Source organism: Sus scrofa, chromosome 1, assembly GCF_054392235.1.
Source record: "Sus scrofa isolate SSC_HxYL_T2T_F1_AM1 chromosome 1, Sscrofa_HxYL_maternal_Yorkshire_Landrace_v2.0, whole genome shotgun sequence".
Classification (NCBI taxonomy): domain Eukaryota; kingdom Metazoa; phylum Chordata; class Mammalia; order Artiodactyla; family Suidae; genus Sus; species Sus scrofa.
In genome coordinates, this window is record NC_139383.1 from 195,290,652 (window position 1) to 195,311,412 (window position 20,761).

Sequence of the window (20,761 nt, forward strand, 5' to 3'; positions counted from 1 at the left end):
CCAATCTCCAGAGGCTACCGAGGAGACCAACTAGACGCAGCCCGGATGGGGGTCACTAGTCAGGGTCCCACCCGCCGCTCTTCCGGGTCGGGCGTTTCCTCTGGGCCCTGGAGCCGCGGCGCCCAGGTGTCCAGCGGGGCTGGGAACTCGCCCAGCCTCGCCCGCAGGGCGAGGCCGGGGCGGTAGGGGTGGCAGCCCCGCCCCGGGAGAGGCGGGCCGGGCCGGGCCGGGTGTATTTGAGGCGCGGAGCCACCACCCCACTAGGACGCTACCACCTCCGCGCAAGCTATCCCCGCGACGAGCGAGAGAGTATCTGGGCGTCGGGTGAGTGGCGCGGGGCGCCGGGCCTGGGACGGGCACCGGGCAGGGCGAGAGCTCCTGGGCGCTGCTCGGTGCGCGGCCCCCTTTGGAGGGCCGGGCGGGAGCCGGGGGCAGGCAGCCGAGGGCCGCGTTCTGGGCCCGCGTCTGTCCTCGAAAGAGGAGTCAGAGATTCGGGAAAAGTTAGCAACGCCTTACAAAGATTCACCTGTACGTCCTCGAGGCCTCCGGGGTGTCTGTGGGGGGTGTCTGCGGACGCTGCCGGGGCTCAGGGCACCTCAGCGGCTACTGAGAGGCTCATCCTCCGCGTCGCTCCCTCCAGCCTCCAGCTCTGGCTGTGCCTGGTGGGCGCGCGCGCAGCCTCTCAGCAGCTCGTCCCAGCTGCGCGTGAGAACAGGTCCCCCTGCCCCCGCCCCCAGCAGTAGTGCCCCGGGACTCTGTCGGACGGCTCCTGCTACCCCGGCCTTGGCTGTCGGCCACTTGATCTTGCTGTGGGATGCGAATGAGTTGTGCTACCAGGCCAACGGCGTCAGGGGCTGCAGCCTCTCTCTGGATGCTGATCCCGCAAAAAAAAAAAAAAAAAAAAAAAAGAAAGAAAGAAAGAGGTGCTGCTCCAAGGCCTAAGTGGGCATGTACCCAGCTTGGCAAAGTCTGTGCACCCTCAGTTTTTCCAAATCAGTGATTCGTCCCTGCCCAGACTTAGGTATTAACGTTCTCAGATATGTGCCAAAGATATGTGGGGTGTGGCAGAATGTCGGTGCAAGTGCGCAGAGGACTAGCTGGGGTGGGGGCTGGGGGAGGGCTTTTAAAACGTGTGAGGATTTATTCCAAATTGTGAGTTGTACAAATAAAAGCTCTAAAATGCATCCACATTGAGGAGTAGGAGCTAGGAACACAGGCGTTGACACTGTGACTTAGGTTTCATGTCTTTCCCTAAAGTTGGCAGTTCCTATTCCAGACGTGGAATATTTGTAAAGTGATTCCTGGGAGTTAGGTTGCTGGATGATGAGGAAGGCTGGACCTCAGTGACCCATTCTGTTTCTAGGATTCTGGAAAAGGAATGGAATACAGGCTCATTTAGTTCTAGAGAAAATGAGAGCAATAAAAATCGACCATTTGGCACAGAGCATGAGAGAAGATTTTACCAGCTTCCAAAATTCTGACTCATTCACCTCAAGTGTATAAATTTGTCTTTCATACTATGGAAATTGTGTTTCCATAAAGGTTAAAGTTCAGTAATAACAATTGGAGTCCCTTGGTGGCTAGCAGGTTAAGGTTCCAGCATTTTTACTGCCCTGGCTCTGGTCACTTCTGTGGCAAATGTTTGATCCCTGGCTCAGGAACTTCCACATGGCCAGAGGTGCCCCCCCCAATTAAAATAAACGAATAAATAAAAATTAATTTCCCACAACAGTCTCCTTTTCAGGCATGGACTTTGAATCCCTAGAGTCTTTCATTCCTTTGATGTCTATGACTCATCCTTGATCTATAGGAGACTAGAGCTGCTTCCTACATTAATAAGGTGTGGGGGTTACACTTAGAATCAACGCTTACTCCATATTTAGGGGAGAAGTTTGATGATGGTTCTTGAATGTTTTGAGCTTAGAAATACTAGGAGGGAGTTCCCGTCGTGGCGCAGTGGTTAACGAATCCGACTAGGAACCATGAGGTTGCGGGTTCGGTCCCTGCCCTTGCTCAGTGGGTTAACGATCCGGCGTTGCCGTGAGCTGTGGTGTAGGCTGCAGACGTGGCTCGGATCCTGCGTTGCTGTGGCTCTGGCGTAGGCCGGTGGCTACAGCTCCGATTCAACCCCTAGCCTGGGAACCTCCATATGCCGAGGGAGCAGCCCAAGAAATAGCAACAACAACAACAACAAAAGACAAAAAGACAAAAGACAAAAGACAAAAAAAAAAAAAAAAGAAATACTAGGAGGATTCCTCACTAGGTTATATAAATGGCGGGCGGGGGGGGGGCACCTGCCTGTAGATTGACCCCGAAAGCTAGCCTTTGTTTTTAGTGAAATAGGCAAATCTCACTCTGAGGCATCCTTTATCAATGATAATTTTTCTATGCCACAAATATGCAGAAGTACTTTAGAAAGAATTTTTTCTTACTGCTAGTGAGATCAAAAAGCCAATACTGGTTCCACCTATTACTTAGATACCTTTTGCCCTAGAACCCTCATCAGCCAGATTCTACATCTTAACTGCAACAGAAATCTATATTCTTATAGCAAAACTTGAGACTTTCATGTTACCTTAAAAACCAATTGGCTTCTAAACCTCATGTACCTGAGACTCGTGGTAACTGATCTAAAATATTGCCTCTCTTTCCTGTGATAGTTTGTGACACAGGCTTCTGTTGAGGATAGCTAGTTAACATTTTGTGCCTGGTCCCCAAACTTGTTCTTCTCATTCAATTCTGAATAGTAAGCCTGCCAGGGCAGTAATTCCAATTTGCTGCTGACTAAGTATCATGTGTTCTCTCTCGACTGATACTCAGCTTTTCCATAAGGGAAAAAAAATCAGTTAACTGAGAGGCACAAAGTAACTTTACCTTCCTTGATGCTGCGGAACTATGATGAAAAAAGAATCCTAGTAAAGGACCAGTTTTCTTTGCTCTAACTCAGCATCCCTGAATTTGGCTTTAATTAGGGGGCTTTCCTCAAGCCCTATTCTGTATTTCAGTATGGCCAGGAAGTAGACCACCTCTCCTGTTCTTTGGAGAGAATATGGGCAGTGCCTGCGGTTCCAAGGAAATGCAGTCATGATCTACTTCCCTTACCAGCTTGTGTAAAGCTTGGGGCCCTTTGTGGGCAGAAATTTCAGAAGTGCTCCTGGGAGGCCAGGCAACTGGATTAATTGCTAGGTGGGCCTAGAATAGCATAGTACAGTAGATAGCCACTCTTTATTAAAGGGAGAAGCTACAATTAGTAGCCGATTAAAATGATCTGTGTTCTTACTCATGTTTAAATCTCTTATTCCAAAGTGATGCTGAACTGCTTCCTGTAGGTTTTTCCCATCATAAAGTCTCAGGTAGTATTTCCTCTATGTATTTGTTTGTCTTTAATGTAATGTTTCTTTTCCCGCTCTTCGAAATTCTGATTCTGGGAATGCCAGGATAGAGTTCACATACCTATAGTACTGTAGAGTGGAACTTCTTTTTTTCTTTTTTACATTTTCTCATCTCTTTACATGTAAACTACTCATCAGAAAAAATTTTTTTTCCTGTCAAGTAAGGAAGATATTTATCCAAATAATTTTTTTAATTGTTTTTTTGATTCTTCTTTTTGTTCTTGAGATATAAGGTTGCTAACCTTGATTTCAAAAGAACATTGGTTGGAACCCTTTCCACCAGAAATCTGATGGTTGGGAGTTGACATAATCAAAACAATGCATACCTAATTTTTGGAAAAGTACTTGATCAGTTTAAACGTGGTTACAATTAGGCAAGTGACTGTGCAAAATGGCATCCTTATGTTCAATATCATTGCACACTGAATGAGTCACTCAGCTACTTTTCTGACAAAAACATGATCTTTTTTCATTTGTTTTCAATTTCAGCATGTTATGCAGTTCTGAATGAATAATCCAGAAAATTAATTTCTAAATGAAGTAATTAGCACTTTCAAAGGACTATACTTTAAAATTTCAAAGTGTGAGGTTTTATGCTAGTATGAAATCAGCCTGAATTAGGAGTCAGGATGCTCGAACCCTAGTCCTTGGCCTGCTAATGACAGAATGGCTTTGAGTCACCATGTTAGCTCTCTGAGTCTCACTTTCCTCACCTCTCAAGTGAGGATATTGACTTTTCCCTGTCAGTCTCATAAGATTATTATCAGCATCAAAATAGACAAGGTGTGTTAAAGTGCTTTGTAAACTGAAAAGCACCACACAAGTACAGGGTGTCATTATTCTAATGGGCTTGTCTAATGTGTCACAACACAATCCAAACTGTCATCGTTGGTGTTATGTGAAACACAGTGGAAATAAAGTGGAATCCGCTTTGTTTCTCAAATTGTTTTGCTTGGGAAAGAAACTGAATATGCTTGAACAGGGACTTTGAAAAGAATAAATGTTCAATTTTGAAAATGCTTTTTGTGTGTTTCTGATTGTGATTAGCCTTTAAACACATCTAAGTTTAATTGCAGTTTTGTTAATAAGACATACCATTAGCCAGTGGTACACATTTAGCTAGCTTGAACAATTGAAACTAACTTTCTGGGGTTTTTTTACCTGCATGTGTACATTTATATGGAGAGATACATGCTAATTAGCCTAGACCAGTGATTCTCAAAACAGGCAAAATTTTGCCCTCTTCCAGCCCTTTCCAGAGATATTTGGCAATGTCTTAAAACATTCTGGATGGGAGTTCCTGTCATGGCTCAGCAATAATAAACCTGACTAGTATCCATGAGGACTTGGGTTTGATCCCTGGGTCTGATCAGTGGGTTTGATCAGTGGATTAAGGATCCCACTTATTGCCATGAGCTGTGGTGTAGGCCAGCAGCTGTAGCTCCAATTCGACCCCTAGCCTGGAAACTTCCATATGCCGCAGGTGCGGCCCTAAAAAGACAAAAAAGATTCTGTATTATCACAACTGGAGTCAGTGCTCCTGGCATCATGTATGTTGAAGCCAAGGATGCTGCCAAACATACGACAATGCAGGGGACAGCCTCTCACTACAAAGTATCACATGTGAAATGTCAGTGGCACTGAGTTTGAGAATAAGCCTGTACACAATGGGGATATTTTAAAGAAGTGAAAACATAAAGTTATTGCTGAGTCTTTGGTGTGTTGCTCAGGAGTGGAAAAAGAATGTGTAATCAAAGGAATTAAGCTTTCTGCCCACTGTAAAGTTCAAGATCGTTTTTTATTGGCATCCAAAATGAGAAGCTTGATTTTCTTGACTTAAGAAATGTCTTTTCTGGAGTTTTCGTTGTGGCTCAGCAGTAATAAACCCGACTAGTATCCATGAGGATGTGGGTTCAATTCCTGTCCTTGCTCAGAGGGTCAGGGATCCAGCATTGCCTTGATCTGTGGTGTAGGTCGAAGATGTGACTTGGATCCCACGTTGCTGTGGTGTAGGCCAACTGCTATGGCTCCGATTTTACCACTAGCCTGGGAACTTCTATATGCTGTGGGTGCGGCTCTTAAAAGACTAATAATAATAATAATAATAAGTAGAAAATAATCTATTAAAAATGTCTTTTCCTTTTCTGTAACAACTCAAATTCCTCCTATAGTAGCAGCACAATTTTGTAAGCAGTGGCAGCCTTTTGGAGAAGGAAACACAGAACACCCAACTTCTGCTTTAAAAAAATCAAATACTGTATACTAAATACCGTGATTGTAAGCCCTGGAAGAGTATTACTATGACTTCCCAAATTGCCAGAAATTTCCACATTGGAAGCTGGGCACGGTGATGACCTGAGTGTTTCTAAATATGTTCGAGAATGCCCAGATTAAAAAGGAGATGTGCATAAAGAAAAAAGGGGTGGGGTAATATCTAACTCTTATAAAGAACAGCAGAGTAGAATAAAATACCTGGTGTTTAAATGAAGCACACATGAAGTTCTAGGAGCTCTGCTTGCTTGTTTTTTTAACCAAGAAATGTAGTATTTTACATTTTTAGAACTGTTAGTTTTGCTGAGGGAGGAACACGCAAGGCCTAGTTGATAAAGCAAGAGAGGTTTATTAAGGCATCAGAGGGGCACAGACTGAGCTCAAAATGGTGCCAGCCCTGACTGTATTGAGGTTCTAGGCTTATAAAGGATCTGTGGCTGGAGTTCACGGCAGGAACCTGTGGCAGGAACAATGAAGAAGAAGGAGGGGAAGGTCAAGGGAGGGGTAGGGGTTGAGTTCCATGACAGAGGGCAGTTAATCCTTACAGGTGGTTAATCTATGCGGGCAGTTGTTTTCTGCCATTGTTTCTTGCTGCCCAACTTGGGCATCCACATTCTGGGAGTGGTGTCCATGGCAGATCTCCAAGGTGAACAGCCATATTTGGGGGGTGGGAGGGGTTTGTTTCTGTCCTCTTGGGAGCCGATCAAGGAACCTAAGAACCCATCAAGTAGCCACCATTTATTGGTTCGTTTCTTCAAATAACAGAACTATGGCAAGTAAGCCACTTAAGGAAAAAGATTCTGATAGTTTTAAGATCCGGGTAATTTTGGCCATACCCAGCTGATCTTGAGTCAAGACAACTCATTCAGGCCTGAGGAGTCCAAAGCTGCCCTTCTGCCCTCATCACTAGAACACCAGCAGTGAGAGCAGGTGTAAAACATCCTGTTTGGTTGGGGACTTGGCACCTTGGCATGAGGGTGGGGACAGTGGACAGGATCAGCGCTGCTACCCTTTGGGGCAACGTTGGGCAAGGCTGACCCTCTTTTGTAACATCCTACCCAAAATGGTTTCCTCTGCATCGTCTGACCTTTTTTTTTTTTTAATTTCATTCATTTTACTGTGAGAGATTTCATTTGAAATAACAACTATTTTTTTAAAAAAGAAAAAAAGCAACTTGTGCCCATCTTTCCTCTTTATTGCTCCACATAACAGTCTCACCTTTCCTTCAAGGCTTAGCTCAAACAACACTGTCCTTTCCCTGTTGGAAGTAATCTTTCCAGTTGTGACTTCCCATGGCATGTGGTCTGGCCCACAGGGTCAATCACTTTCACCTCGTCTGGCCTGTGAAGGGACCATACATGTTGACTGCCTCCATCTTCAAACCCAGTTAGGAGCCCACAAGAGACATAAATGTATGCAAATGAAGGACTAAACCAACAGCAGCAACTACGTCTTGTGGGGGGAAAGTGGGGAATATAGGAATCAACCAACTGCTTTCCTCCTAAATCCCAGGGGAGGGCACGGGAACCCTGGCTTTTGTTCACCAGGGGAGTGGGCGGTGGGTGATATTAATGCACTGAACACTTTTTAGGAGGTGGTGGAAAGAGAGCACAGGAAGGAAGGTGAAGGGGGACCAAAGACAACCAGGACAAACACGTATTACCTAGGAAACTGTTTACTTTCACTCCTTCCCTCCCACCGGCAGCAGAGCATGGCTGTTACTCCCGTGATTCAGGCCACAGGCTCTTGTGATTAGAGTTTAGTTCTGAGTTAAATAGGGTGTGGCAATCCAGGCAGAGCACGACCCCGCCCCACGATGAAATGAGACATTTTTGTGGCTCCCCACTACTGACTTAGGTGTATTTGGGGACTAGACTGGCTTGTGTTAGAATCCCTGTAGATGGACTAGTCCTGCTTAGTGAGCTGTTTGTGACGTTATTCAGGCAGAAACCAAAAATCTTTCAGGATCAAATGATAACCTGTGGCTCTTTTTTTTTTTTTTTTTCCTTCTCCTTTTAGGAGAATGGCAGACGGTTTTTCGGTAAGTGTCTTATGTCTGTTTTCCTACCTTCATGTGTAGACATTCATGCAGGTTGAGGGTTTTGTTTTGTTTGTTTTTCTTTTTCTTTTTAGTCACCAGAGTTTCCATCTAACTCTCCCACCACTCGTTAGCTGGAGTTGTGTTTTTCCAGCAACAAATTCAGGAAGAAAGCCAGGCAGAGAGGCCTGGGCCTCACTAACAGTAACCCCTTTACTGAACTGCCTAGGACAGAAGCGGGTGGATTCTGCTGGCAGGAGCTAAGAAATCCACTGAGCAATGGGCTGTCTCAGCATCCTGATTTTTTTCTTTAATACTGTGGTGCCCTCTACCCCTCCTCCCTTCCCAAATGCTGAACTAAGAAGCAGTCAAAATAAATTCCCATTAGTATTCCCAAATTAACAGAATGACTCACCCCACCTACAGCCATGAGTCTATTTTCCTAAATCCAGTTTACGTTTCCTCATCAAGCCCTCTGATTTTCTCTCCCCTTCCCCCAGGCCCCTGGGCTCCCTTTACAGCCTCGGCTTGTTGTTCTAATACCAGGTCTGGGCTTGGATTCCTAATGCATCAAAGGTTCAGACTGTCAGAGTTCCTAGGTGGCACAGTGGGTTAAGGATCTGGCATTGTCACTGCTGTGGTGTGGTTTCAATCCTTGGTCCGGGAACTCCTGCATGCCATGGGCATGGCCAAAAAAGAAAACAAAAAAACCCCAGAACACAAAAGATCAGACAATCCTAATGGATGATACTCAATCAACACAGCAATCTTTACTGAGTATCACGTAAATACCACATTACTCTGCTAAATACCATAGGAGACAGGAAGGGAGAAGGCAGTGTCTCTTCCTGGAGAGAAAGGACACCAACGAACACTGGCCCAGCACCTTGCAGTCTATACGGAGTCCTCCCAGATGCTGCCTCACTTGTTCATCCCAGTAATTTCGTGAAAGAGATCATTACTCCCATTTTACAAACAAAGACACTTAAGTTCTATCCAGGTAACATGATGTCTCCAAGCCTTCGGAGGTCTTGATGGATGGCACTGGATTTCAAACCAAATCTTATGACTCTATTTCCCAGGCCCCTCCCTGTGCACAAGGCAGCTTCTCCAGTTCTATCCTGGATGCCACTCATTAGCTGGAGTCGTGCAGCAGACACCCAGCAATGGGAAGGTCAAGGCAACCAGGGCCAGCTGGGTGGAGCTCTTGCAGCCCAAGAGCATCCTGATTTTGTGATTATTTTCCTCATGTCAGTGAGAACATATGTGCTTTTACATAGAGGATGGCTAGCTCCCAACTTCAGCAACTTAGGAAAAGGCAACCCTAATGATCTGAGATGATGGGAGGCAAGAATAAAGTGATAAAGCAGGTATAATCCCAAAGTCTAATTTTAGTCTTAGGAACTCAGTGAATAGGTGGGGAAATTTTATTCATAGGAAGTTCATAGCTTCACCCTATCCTTCTAATTCTTAGATTACATATTCCTATTTACCTGAAAATTCTGTTTTTGTGTTTTTCATCCTGTAATGGTTTATGTCTTTCTTTCCAGCTTAACGATGCTTTATCCGGGTCTGGAAAACCAAACCCTCAAGGATGGCCTGGTGCATGGGGAAACCAGCCTGCTGGGCCAGGAGGCTATCCAGGGGCTTCCTATCCTGGCACCTACCCTGGGCAGGGGCCTCCTGGTGCCTACCCTGGACAGGCACCTCCTGGCGCCTACCCTGGACAGGCACCTCCAGGGGCCTACCCTGGCCCAACAGCACCTGGTTATCCTGGCCCAGCCGCACCAGGAGCCTACCCTGGGCAACCAGGTGGGCCTGGCGCCTACCCGCCTCCTGCACAGCCAAGTGCTCCTGGAGCCTACCCTGCCACTGGCCCCTATGGTGCCCCTTCTGGACCACTGGTAAGAGGAATTGGTCATTTCACACACCTGGATATAGTGATAGGGACATAGCTAATGAAGAATGTAGCAATTGTCTGAGGTGGTGGTGCCATCACTTTGCAGTGCTCCCTGGGCCCTGACCTGCAAAGGGCTTCAGGGAGACTTGAAGCTTTCATCTCACTGCCTAGAACCGCTGTGCAACCACCAGCCACAGTGTATGTTGGTCCAGTAGAAAAGACTGTTGTTCCTGTTGAGTTTAAGCATGTGGACTGTTAGTACAAAGAGGAGCTAATGTATCTTTTGAAGGCATCTGTAAAGCAGCTTTAATATAAATCAAGTTAAGGTCATAGAAATGGGGGAGGTGTGGGTTGTTACTATTGTTAATAAACACTGGGTACGTAACGTGCCAGCTGTGTACCTCTTCATGGATGATCTCATTCAATCCCATAAGCTCCCCATAAAATACTATTGTTAAAACCACTTTACAAAATGAAGAAATGGTACAATAAAGAGTTAAACCACATTTCCATGGCCTTAGAGGGACCCTTTGAAGGACCCATGGTAATCTCATTTTTAAAAACCTTCTAAAGAGAATTTTGTGATCTAAGGGTTGAATTTTCATTTTATAGTAAAACCCATTTTAATAAATCAATTGTAAGCATAAAAATATAACTCTGTGGGATCCCAGACACATCTCAGACACAGATCCTTCCCTTCTAGATAGTCTAGTTGGGAGAAAATGTACTAATATGAGGAAATAGTTCAATAGTAGAGTGGGATCAGCCCCTTTCAGGATGTGATCCCACTATGATGGCACAGGAAGCATTTGATCTGCTTGTAGGTCAGCTTAGAGGAGAGAAGAGAGAGCGCTGGGGGCATGGGAGACTTTGAGCAGAGCTTGGACCAAAGACATGTAGTCAGCTGAGGCAAGGGGACAAGGGAGGCTGTGGAAAGGAAGAGGTGGATGGGGAGAGATTGCAGAGAAAAAAACCCCAGGATCTAGTGGTTAAGTCTTAGGAAGAGGTGGATGGGGAGAGATTGCAGCAGAAGAACCCCGGGATCTCATGGTTAAGTTTTAGGAGTCAGAGACAACTCTGGCTTTTTAAGGTTGGGCAAGGAGAGCACCAGCCAAAGGTCAGCCCAAACCAGGAACTCGGGAAGGGGACCAGATTGGGGAGGAGCAGGGGAGAAAATTCCAGTTCATACTGGTTGGATTTGCAGCACCAGTAGCAAAGCCAGACAAGGAGGAAGCACAGGTCTTGTACAGATCACGTCTAGAGAGAAAAGAGAGTTGGATGATGGTTGCTTGGGGGGAAGTAATTATTAAGGAAAAAGAGAAGAGGCCAAAGGCAGAGCATTGGGAATACTTACAGCACCTTGAACATAGATGGTCAATAGATATTTGCAGAATGAACTGGAGCATGTGTTAACTGGGAAGTGACCATTCCACAAATGTTGAGTACCTGCCACATTCAAAGCATTCCACTGGGCCTGTGTGAGTGGACCATAGGAGACCTCAGAAGCCCAGAAGATGCCACAGTGTCTGCCTTCAGGAGGCAGAATAACCACAGTGAATCATGTTGGATGAAAAGGATCTTAAGAGTGGCACAAAAATGTTGATTGCAAGGCCTAACTTAAGCCTTCTCATAAAGTAAGCTAATGCATGAGTTTTATATTGTAATGGCCCTCATCATGAGAGATCCAGTGCTCCCAAAGGGGACATGGTCTGCCTTTGGTAGCAATTAATGGATGACCTTATTCTCAATTATTAGTTGTAGTTGTGTAGGGAATCTTCTCTTCAGGCCCTGGGCAAGCTGGCCTAAGAGTCTGAAAAGACGGCTTTCAGCAGGGTTATATGTTATTCACACATATTAATAGTGGTTAAACTTTAGCAACATCTTTTTCTTTCTTTCCTCAAGAAAATATGACTCCTTTATGTGTGTGTGTGTGTGTGTGTGTGTGTGTATACATATATATATATATACCTATATGTTTTATTTGCAGAATGTGCCATATGACCTGCCTTTGCCTGGAGGAGTCATGCCTCGCATGCTGATAACAATTCTGGGCACAGTAAAGCCCAATGCAAACAGGTAAAGAGCAAAACTAGCAAGTCTAACACATTTGTTGATTACTTTGGGAATAAAGGGTGATCTGTTTTGAATTTTAATAGAATTTTTAAAATTACACATTTAGAATCTTGGCTATACCACAGTTTGGAATTTTCCCATAAATCAATACACGTTCCCACCAAGAAGACAAAGTTTTCCTCACTAAATCTTGTTTTTCTCCCAGAAACAGACTTTAAAAAAAGTTTCCCTTGTGAGGACAAAGAGGAAGAGCAGAAAAACCCATTCTATTGGTTCTTCCTAGCAATGAAAGCTTTAGAATTAAAGGAAAGAGCCTTTGTAGTATAATGTTTGGCCATCCCTCTACCTCTGAGCCATATATTGTCTAAAAAACAAAGGCCATCAAAACTTAGAGTCAAAGACAAAAAGATGCATAGTTGATCTGAGAGCTTAGATATTATACCACTCTGCAGTGAGATCCTACTGTGTAGCACAGGGAACTATGTCTAGTCACTTGTGGTGGAACATGATGGAGGATAATGTGAGAAAAAGAATGTATATGGATGTATGGCTGGGTCACTTTGCTGTGTAGCAGAAATTGACAAAATTGTGAATTATCTATAATAAAATCTTTTAAAAATAAAAATTAAAAATATTATACCATTCTATCCTCATATTTCTTACAAATGTCCCTGCAGTTATGCAGATCACAGTGCGCTCATATTTGTGAGCCCGGCTGCCATTTCCATCTTCATTCTGGGTGAAACAGAGTCAGTTTCCCCTGTTGTCAGCCTTGTGCAGATGATGTGACAAGATGGGGAACCCCAGTCTTCCTGAGTAGACACTAAAAAGTTTAAAAAGACTCTATAAGTTTAAGATTTTGTGAGAACTGGAGTTCCCATCGTGACGCAGTAGAGATGAATCTGACTAGGAACCATGGGGTTTTGGGTTTGATCCTTGGCCTCCATCAGTGGGTTAAGGATCTGGTGTTGCCGTGAGCTGTGGTGTAGGTCGCAGACACAGCTCAGATCCAGTGTTGCTGTGGCTGTGGTGTAGGCCGGTGGCTGCAGCTCCGATTCAACGCCTAGCCTGGGAACCTCCATATGCCTCAGGTGTGGCTCTGAGAAGACAAAAGACAAAAAAAAAAAAACTTTGTCAGAACAAATGAAACCACCATTGATACTGGTTTGCTTGAGGTGAGCTAGGATGGGATAAGACTTTTGAGCTCATTTAGGAAAATCCATGCTGACTTAATGGCAGCCCTGGGACCTTGGCTCTGGTTATCACCACTGGTTATATTTACATATATATAAGCAGGCTAAGACTATCCCGAAGGTATCCAGTATGTCTGTCCCTGAAGTTAACGAAACCAGTAAAGCTCCTACAACCACTAATTAATCTATTTCTGGGTCTTATATAGACAGTACACAAAAGGTACAAATTTGAGCCACGCACACAGGTTTGTTCAAGAGTCCCTAAACAGCCTCTACGAGTGCCTGTCCTGTTGATCTTAGTGACTCAATGGGAGCCACCTCATCTGTTATCAGGAGGTGGACTCAGATTCTGATTTGATCATTTTAACATTCTTCTAGCCATTCACTCTACCTCCAGCCAGCCTCCTCTGGTTCTACATGGTAGTCATCTCCCTAAGCCAGCTCTTCTTTCTGCACAACCCATACAGCTTCTAAACACAGCATTTTGGCACAATAAAGCTTGTTACAAAACATATATAACTTCCAACTCTGTGCTTATCCATCTTGCCTCCCAAAATGACATAGGAGCCAACACTCTTGTCCTGTGCCGACAGCACTCGCAGTTTGGTAATATCTGCTCTCCTCCTGCTGCAGCTGTGGCGGAGAACCACATTAGCATCTTTGCCTTGTTGTGATCAGAAAAGTTAGTTCCGATCATAATTGAGATGTTGACTGAGACTGTGGCAGATCAAAGCCAATGTTGGTTGAAATTATTAAGGTGGCAGTAAACTGAAAAAAAAAATCTATTGCTTTGTTCTGCAAAATCTGAGGAATTAGGTGAAGGAAAAGGATCCTTAACGTGGTAGAGATGACAATTATCTTCCTTTTCACTGCTGAGAAGATAGAGGCTTTGGGTATTTTGTCAAATACAAATTCTATTGCTAATTTGACTATATGGGTCCTTTCCCTGTGAGTTTAATCATTGGTGGTTGTATGTGTCTGTTACTGGGCAAATGGTAGTACCCAAAGAACCATTGTGCATAGGTCTAGAGTGCAAGCCTTGCTTTCAGACAAGAGCACCAGCAGTGGCTTCTGATGTTAGCACTCTGTGGAGAACACTTTGAGAAACAAGGGGGTAGATTTAGTACTTTAACAACCAGAGAACTTGTGTTTGCACTAACATCCAAGCAGAAAGAATGGAGTAAAACGTTTAGCCAGCACTTCCACTCATCCCACTTGGCATCCTGGAATGTTTAACACATTTATTATTATGCCATTACAACTTAGCAACATGATACTGAACATTAACTACATCATCTCATTCTTCCTGTTTCAGGACTGGGTTTTTGGTTAACTATGAGGAAGCCAGGTATTTTTAAAAAGATAGCACTTTTTTAAGTGACTGCCTTACTTTTAACTGGGATTAAGAGTAACCTGGCAGGGCAGGAGAGGTGGCTGCTATTACGGCAATGCCAGGTATAAAGTGCCTTCAATGCGGCCCCAAACCTCTACAAAGCCTTGACCATTTTCATGTGTAGAGGTAGTAAAAAGACAGTTACAACTGAGTAGGAGGGTATGCCTGAAGATGAGGCCAAAAAGCTTGGCACATATTGTCATTTACTTTGAGATGCAGTGTTAGTGCAGAGAATAGAGTCGTCCACTCCTTATCTGAGGTTTGGCTTTTGGCAGTTTCAGTTACCCGAGGTCAGTCGCAGCCTGAAAAAATTAAGTAGAAAATTCTAGAAATAAACAGGCCATGAGCTTGAAGTTGCCAGCATTCTCAGTGGCATGATGACATCAACTGTCCAGCCCCATCCTGCCCGGGACAGGAATTACCCTTTTTACAGCATATCCCGCATGTTAGTCACTTAGTGGTCCTCTTGGTTACCAGATCACTGCCCTGGTATCATGGTGCTTGTGTCCAGGTAATCCTTATTTGACTTAATAATGGCCCCAAAGAGCAAGAGTCGTGTTGCTGGCAATTCACATACGCCAAGAAGAAGCCCTAATGTGCTTCCTTTAAGTTAAAGGGGGAAAGGTCTCAACATAGGAAAAAAAATTGTATGCTGAGGTTGCCAAGATCTACAGTAAGGACAGATCTGCCCTTGAAGTTGTGAGACAGGAAAATGAAACTCATGCTAGTTGTCGTTGCTGTCATACCTCAAATGCAAAGGTACGGCTCCAGTGCATTAAGTGCTTGGTTAAGATGGAAAAAGTATTAAATGTGTACAGTAAGATATTTCAAGAGAGAGAACTCCATTCACATGACTTTTATTACAGCATATTGCTGTACTCGTTCTATTATATTATTAGTTGTCAACCTCTTAATGTGCCTAATGTATAAATTAAACTTTATCATTGGTGTGTATGTATGGGAAAAAAAGTATGGATGGATAGGTAGGTAGATAGATAGGCAGACAATTTGGTTTGGTTCTATTCGTGGTTTCAGGCATCCACTGAGGGTCTTGGATATGCATATTCCCCATGCATAAGGGGGGACCACTTTCCAGTTTGAACCACTCATTTTCTGTTTAGAAATTGTCCCTGTATTTTATGAAAGATTTGCTCTTTAGAAAATTGTATGTTCATGGAGTTCCTGTTGTGGCTAAATGGTTATAAACCTGACTAGAAGCCAGGAGGATGCAGGTTCGATCCCTGGCCTTGCTCTATGGGTTAAGGATCTGGCATTGCTGTGGCTGTGGCATAGGCTGGCAGCTGCAGCTCCGATTCAACCTCTAGCCTGGAACCTTCTATATGCTGTAGATGCAGCCCTAAAAAGACAAAAAAAAAAAAAAACAAAAAAAATTGTATGTTCTTCACTTTAATACAAAGATACAACTTGAATTATACTAACTCTGGCCTTTGGTTTAAAACAGACTTGCTTTAGATTTCAAGAAGGGGAATGATGTTGCTTTCCACTTTAACCCACGCTTCAACGAGGACAACAGGAGAGTCATTGTTTGCAATTCCAAGCTGGATAATAACTGGGGAAGGGAAGAGAGACAGATGGTTTTTCCATTTGAATGTGGTAAACCATTCAAAGTAAGTTATTTTTAATGTATTGATAATGTCTATTTCTCAAAGGGAATCACTCTTAAACCACAATGCACTTGAAGTGAATTTTCATCAGCTGTCCTGGGACACCTAACATCTGCTCCTCATTCCAGGAGACCAGTCTCAGGAACAGTAGCACACCCCTAACTCCATTCAGGCACTTCACTGTCGTCCCTGTTACTACCCCTCTGAGTTTAAGCTTTTCTGACATGAGGAAAATACCATCTTTAATAAAGAGGGCAGAAAGTCTTTACGGTACAGTTGCACTGAGACTTAATTCCTTAAAACAACATAGTTAGCATGGCAACCAAAACTCTTTGGAGTTCCCTTCATGGCTCAGTGGTAATGAATCCGACTAGTATCCATGAGGATGCAGGTTCGATCCCTGTCTTTGTTCAGTAGGTTAAGAATCTGGTTGCCATGAGCTGTGGTGTAGATGGCAGATGTGGCTTGGATCCTGCGTTGCTGTGGCTGTGGCCAGCAGCTGCAGCTCCAATTTGACCCCTAGCCTGGGAACTTCCATATGCCACAGGTGCAGCCGTTTAAAAAACATTTTTTCTTAAATTCTAAAATTAACACATGATTGTTTTATGAAAAGAAAATTTCTAGATTTTCATTGAAACTTCCTCCATCCTTTACCCTTTCCCCCATACTCACAAAGGTTGCAACTTGAATAGCTTTCCAGTCTTTTCTATGACAACGCATTTATTTGTAAGCACTGCCTCAACAAATATTAGGTCCACATATCAGGATTGACTGTAGAGTAAGCAATAAAACAGCTAGACTATAAGCTTCTCAGGGCAGGGACTAAAGGGACCAACAAGGATCATACTCTACATCTGGTGGACATCTTTCCTTATTAGAACATTGCCAGCATTATTTAGATATGAGAGAGTTCACCCTGTACTCTACTGACTAGAGTATGGAAATATTCCAAACAAATAAAACCTGGAAATTTGTATTTATTTTACTAAAATACTGTGATGACTATCCTTATACATCTTTGCTTCCTAGAATACTTTTATTCAAAGAATAAACCATTTAAATTTTAGATAAAGGTATTGCCAAGGTGCTGCTTCCAAAAGGATGTAAGGATTAACACATCCACTGACTATTATTGGATTATTATTATTATAGTGTTTCCCTTAATTTTGCCAAAGCTGGTATTATCAATCTTCATAACATTTTCACTCTAAGCAGAGAATTCCTATTTTAGCATTTATTATTTTTACTTTTAGGTGTTTGAGGCCATGCAAAAACTTTGTTTTTATGTAAATTATTAGTCTCTCCCTCTGTGACTTCAACTATGTATCCTACTAACAATATCATTTTGTTTCCATCTTTGTGTAATTTAGAGGTTATTTTGCTGTCAGGTTACTTTTTCTGGGTTTAATCAGTTCTACAAATGACCATAAAGATAAAAATGTTAGACATCCCGCAGTCAGGCCAGATGGATTTTGAACTGAATGGGTGTTCCTAATAGTTTTGTGTATATGCCGTTTCAGATACAAGTCCTGGTTGAACCTGACCACTTCAAGGTTGCGGTCAATGATGCTCACTTGTTGCAGTACAATCATCGGATGAGAAATCTCAGGGAAATCAGCAAACTGGGAATTTCTGGTGACATAACTCTCACCAGTGCTTCACACACTATGATATAATCTTAAATGGGCAGATACTTTTTAAAGAAATGAAATTGAACATAAACCTTACACATTCAAAAGTTTCATGTTCACTATGAGTGAAAAATTTTACCTTTATTCATCATTGTCCTTATAAATTACTCATTTAATAAATAAGAGTTACCTGTCTTTATTTGTCATTTAATTGGGGCAGTTTATTCTCGATAATGCACAATGGACTCAACTGAAAAAGAAATATGTAGCAATTAATACTGGACTCTCCCAAAGTTGCTCAAATATTTTTTTAAAGGGAAATAGGAGTAAATACTATCCCCAATTAACCTCTCTCTTCAAGGGTTTCATAAAAACCAGCAGATGCTACAAGGAAAACATTCTATTTTCTTACCTAAGGAAACATAATATATTCAGGAAATCAGAAAAGCAGAAAGAAAAAGTTCACCTAGAGATCCCTCACAGACAATTACTGTTGGGATTCTGGTATATTTATTTCTTTTAACTTTTTTTTTTTTTTTGTCTGTTTGCTATTTCTTGGGCCGCTCCCACGGCATATGGAGGTTCCCAGGCTAGGGGTCAAATAGGAGCTGTGGCCACCGGCCTACGCCAGAGCCACAGCAACGCAGGATCCGAGACGCGTTTGCAACCTACACCACAGCTCACGGCAACACCAGATCCTTAACCCGCTGAGCAAGGGCAGGGACCAAACCCGCAACCTCATGGTTCCTAGTCGGATTCGTTAACCACTGCGCCACGACGGGAACTCCATCATTGAATTCTTATGAAAGTCATTTTTTATTGTATTTTTTTAGGGCCACATCCATGGCATATGGAGGTTCCCAGGCTAGGGATTGAATCAGGGCTGCAGCCGATGGCCTATGCCACAGCCACAGCAATGCCAGATCCTTAACCCACTGAGCAAGGCCAGGGACAGAACCTGCAACCTCATGGTTCTTAGTCAAATTCGTTAACCACGGTGCCGACGGGAACTCCCAGGACACTCCCTTTTAAGCTATTTTATCTCTTTAAACTATATACTTCACTGCTTTCAAGTCAATAGTTAATAGTATGAGACAATCTTCCCATGGGTTTTCTTGGTTTTTATGAAATCTCCAGATTTATTGGTGGTGGGGGGGATTAGGTTTTTAAATAGAAATAAAATCAGCTTGAAAAATTTAATAGTTTGCACTGTTAGCGTTCTCACCCATGCCTTTCTGCCCTTCCCTGCTACCAGCAAGGCCAGATTAATGCAACTTCAAAACTAGGATTTGCTCACACGGCTTCGGGTTTTTATAAATGACAAAAACGTTTGATCTATTATTGTTTCTATAATACCATCTTCTCAAATCCTTTGTTGTTACAGGTTGGGTTTCCCAAGAAGCAAAGAGATTAGAATGCAAGAGATTTTTGAGGGAGACAAGAAGGTACATAACTGGGCAGAAAGAGCGGTTGAGCATCCATGCCTCAGCCTACCCTACAGGGGTTCTGAAGCTGGAAATGACCCTTTAGAGATGTCAAGAGAGGGACAGGTCTTCATATCATCATATTATCAGTCAGTGAGTTCAGGCTACCTAGGAAGCAGTAAGATCCTGGATGAAGCGGCTCTCTTCCCCTGAGGCAGTTCTCACATGGGATGATTCCTGAGGGCTGCCTACTAGCAGCACTTCCAGCAACTGAAGAAATTTGTCCTTCAGTCCTTAGTGGGATGTGAGCAGCACATCACAGCTCACTCCAAAAGGTATGTTAATTCCTTAATCTAACATTCTGGTCTTGACTGTTCTATTCCAATGATGAAATAAAGAATATAATAAGCTATGAGGAAAAGAGGGAATTTGGTTTATTTAAAATTACTTACATTCTCTGAGCTTTGGTTCCTTTGTCTATAAAATGGGTTATTGTGACCATTGAATAAATACTGTTTGCAAAGGCGTTGTCATATAGTAGGTCCTCAATAAACAGAAATTCCATTTTTTTTCATTTTTGGAAAGGCTCTTATTCTATTCAGCGTTTTTATTTTTATCTTTAAAGATTTTCTTAATACCTCATAATCTTAGAGTCCAGTAGCACAATGACACTCTGGCTGTAGGGTATACTGATGGCTGTCAACCCAACACATTCCTTATTTCTTTCTTTCTTTTTTTTTTTTTTTTTTTTTGTCTTTTACCTTTTTTTTAGGCCTGCACCCATGGCATATGGAAGTTCCCAGGCTAGGGGCCCAATTGAAGCTGTAGCCGCTGGCCTACACCACAGCCACGGCAACGTCAGATCCTTAACACACTGAGTGATGCCAGGGATCAAACCTGTGTCCCCATGGATGCTAGTTGGGTTCGTTAACTACTGAGCCAGAACAGGAACTCCTACATGCCTTTTCTCTTTTTTTTGGCTTTTTATCTTTTCTAGGGCCACACCTGTGGCATATGGAGGTTACCAAGCTAGGGATCCAATCAGAGCTGTAGCTGCTGGCGTACACCACAGCCACGGCAGAATCCGAGCTGTGTTTATTACCTATACCACAGCTCACAGTAACGCCGGATCCTTAACCCACTGAGCAAGGCCAGGGATTGAACTCGCAACCTCATGGTTCCTAGTCGGATTCGTTAACCACTGCACCACGATGGAAACTCCACCTTATTGCTTAACAGTCCTGGTTTTATCCAGGTACAATCCCAGATAAAACAGGAAATCATGATTAGTTTAAGCAAACCCCCCACTGATCTACAGATGGAGATGTGGCATTAGTTGGCCTAACCAGAATAAAGGGAAGGACATAACTCTGATTACAACTAGCAGGCATCTTATGACCCTTTAGAGAAGCCAACACCAAGGATGCTAGAGTGAACTATAAACAGACGGTGGTCTTTGATGCCATTATTAATTTGTTGACTGTAAAGTGCCTGAAATCACCCTGACAACTTGTGAAATAATAAAATTCCTTATTTCCGCTCCCCACTATGGGTTAGTGGGTTAAAGATCTGGCTTGTCTCTGTGGAGGCGCTGGTTTGATTCCAGGTGTAGGTTCCCGGCCTGGTGCAGTGGATGAAGGATCCAATGTTGCTGCAACTCTGGCTCGGATTCAACCCCTAGCCAAGGAACTTCCATATGCTGCAGGTGCAACTGAAAAAAGAAAATTTCCTTATTGGTAAACCAATTTGAGTATAGTTTACTATTACTTAACAGCCAGAAGCTTTCTAAATGATTCAATAGTACATCTTATTAAACTTACA

At 43.3% G+C, this 20,761-nt stretch overlaps 1 protein-coding gene and 1 long non-coding RNA gene across 7 annotated transcripts in view; one reads left to right on the forward strand and one right to left on the reverse strand.

The window, feature by feature from the left end:
• Window positions 1-657, reverse strand: part of LOC110262207 (uncharacterized) — a 93,326-nt gene extending 92,669 nt beyond the window's left edge. For all 5 annotated transcript variants that reach the window (XR_014819373.1, XR_002346959.2, XR_014819384.1 and 2 more), the window contains exon 1: window positions 527-657. This is a non-coding gene — a long non-coding RNA (uncharacterized LOC110262207). The remainder of the gene's footprint in view (window positions 1-526) is intronic.
• On the forward strand, window positions 263-17,711 carry LGALS3 (galectin 3). 2 transcript variants are annotated; one of them, XM_005659974.4, is made up of 6 exons: window positions 263-324; window positions 7,683-7,704; window positions 9,252-9,605; window positions 11,589-11,677; window positions 15,723-15,888; window positions 17,406-17,711. In XM_005659974.4, exons 2-6 carry the CDS (start codon window positions 7,687-7,689, stop codon window positions 17,559-17,561), a joined length of 783 nt encoding a protein of 260 aa, XP_005660031.1. In that variant the 5' UTR covers window positions 263-324; window positions 7,683-7,686; the 3' UTR covers window positions 17,562-17,711. The 2 variants fall into 2 exon arrangements, with proteins under 2 accessions (XP_005660031.1, NP_001090970.1); NM_001097501.2 differs by lacking the exon at window positions 263-324 and having other exon boundaries at window positions 7,682-7,704.
• Window positions 17,712-20,761: the final 3,050 nt, after the last annotated feature.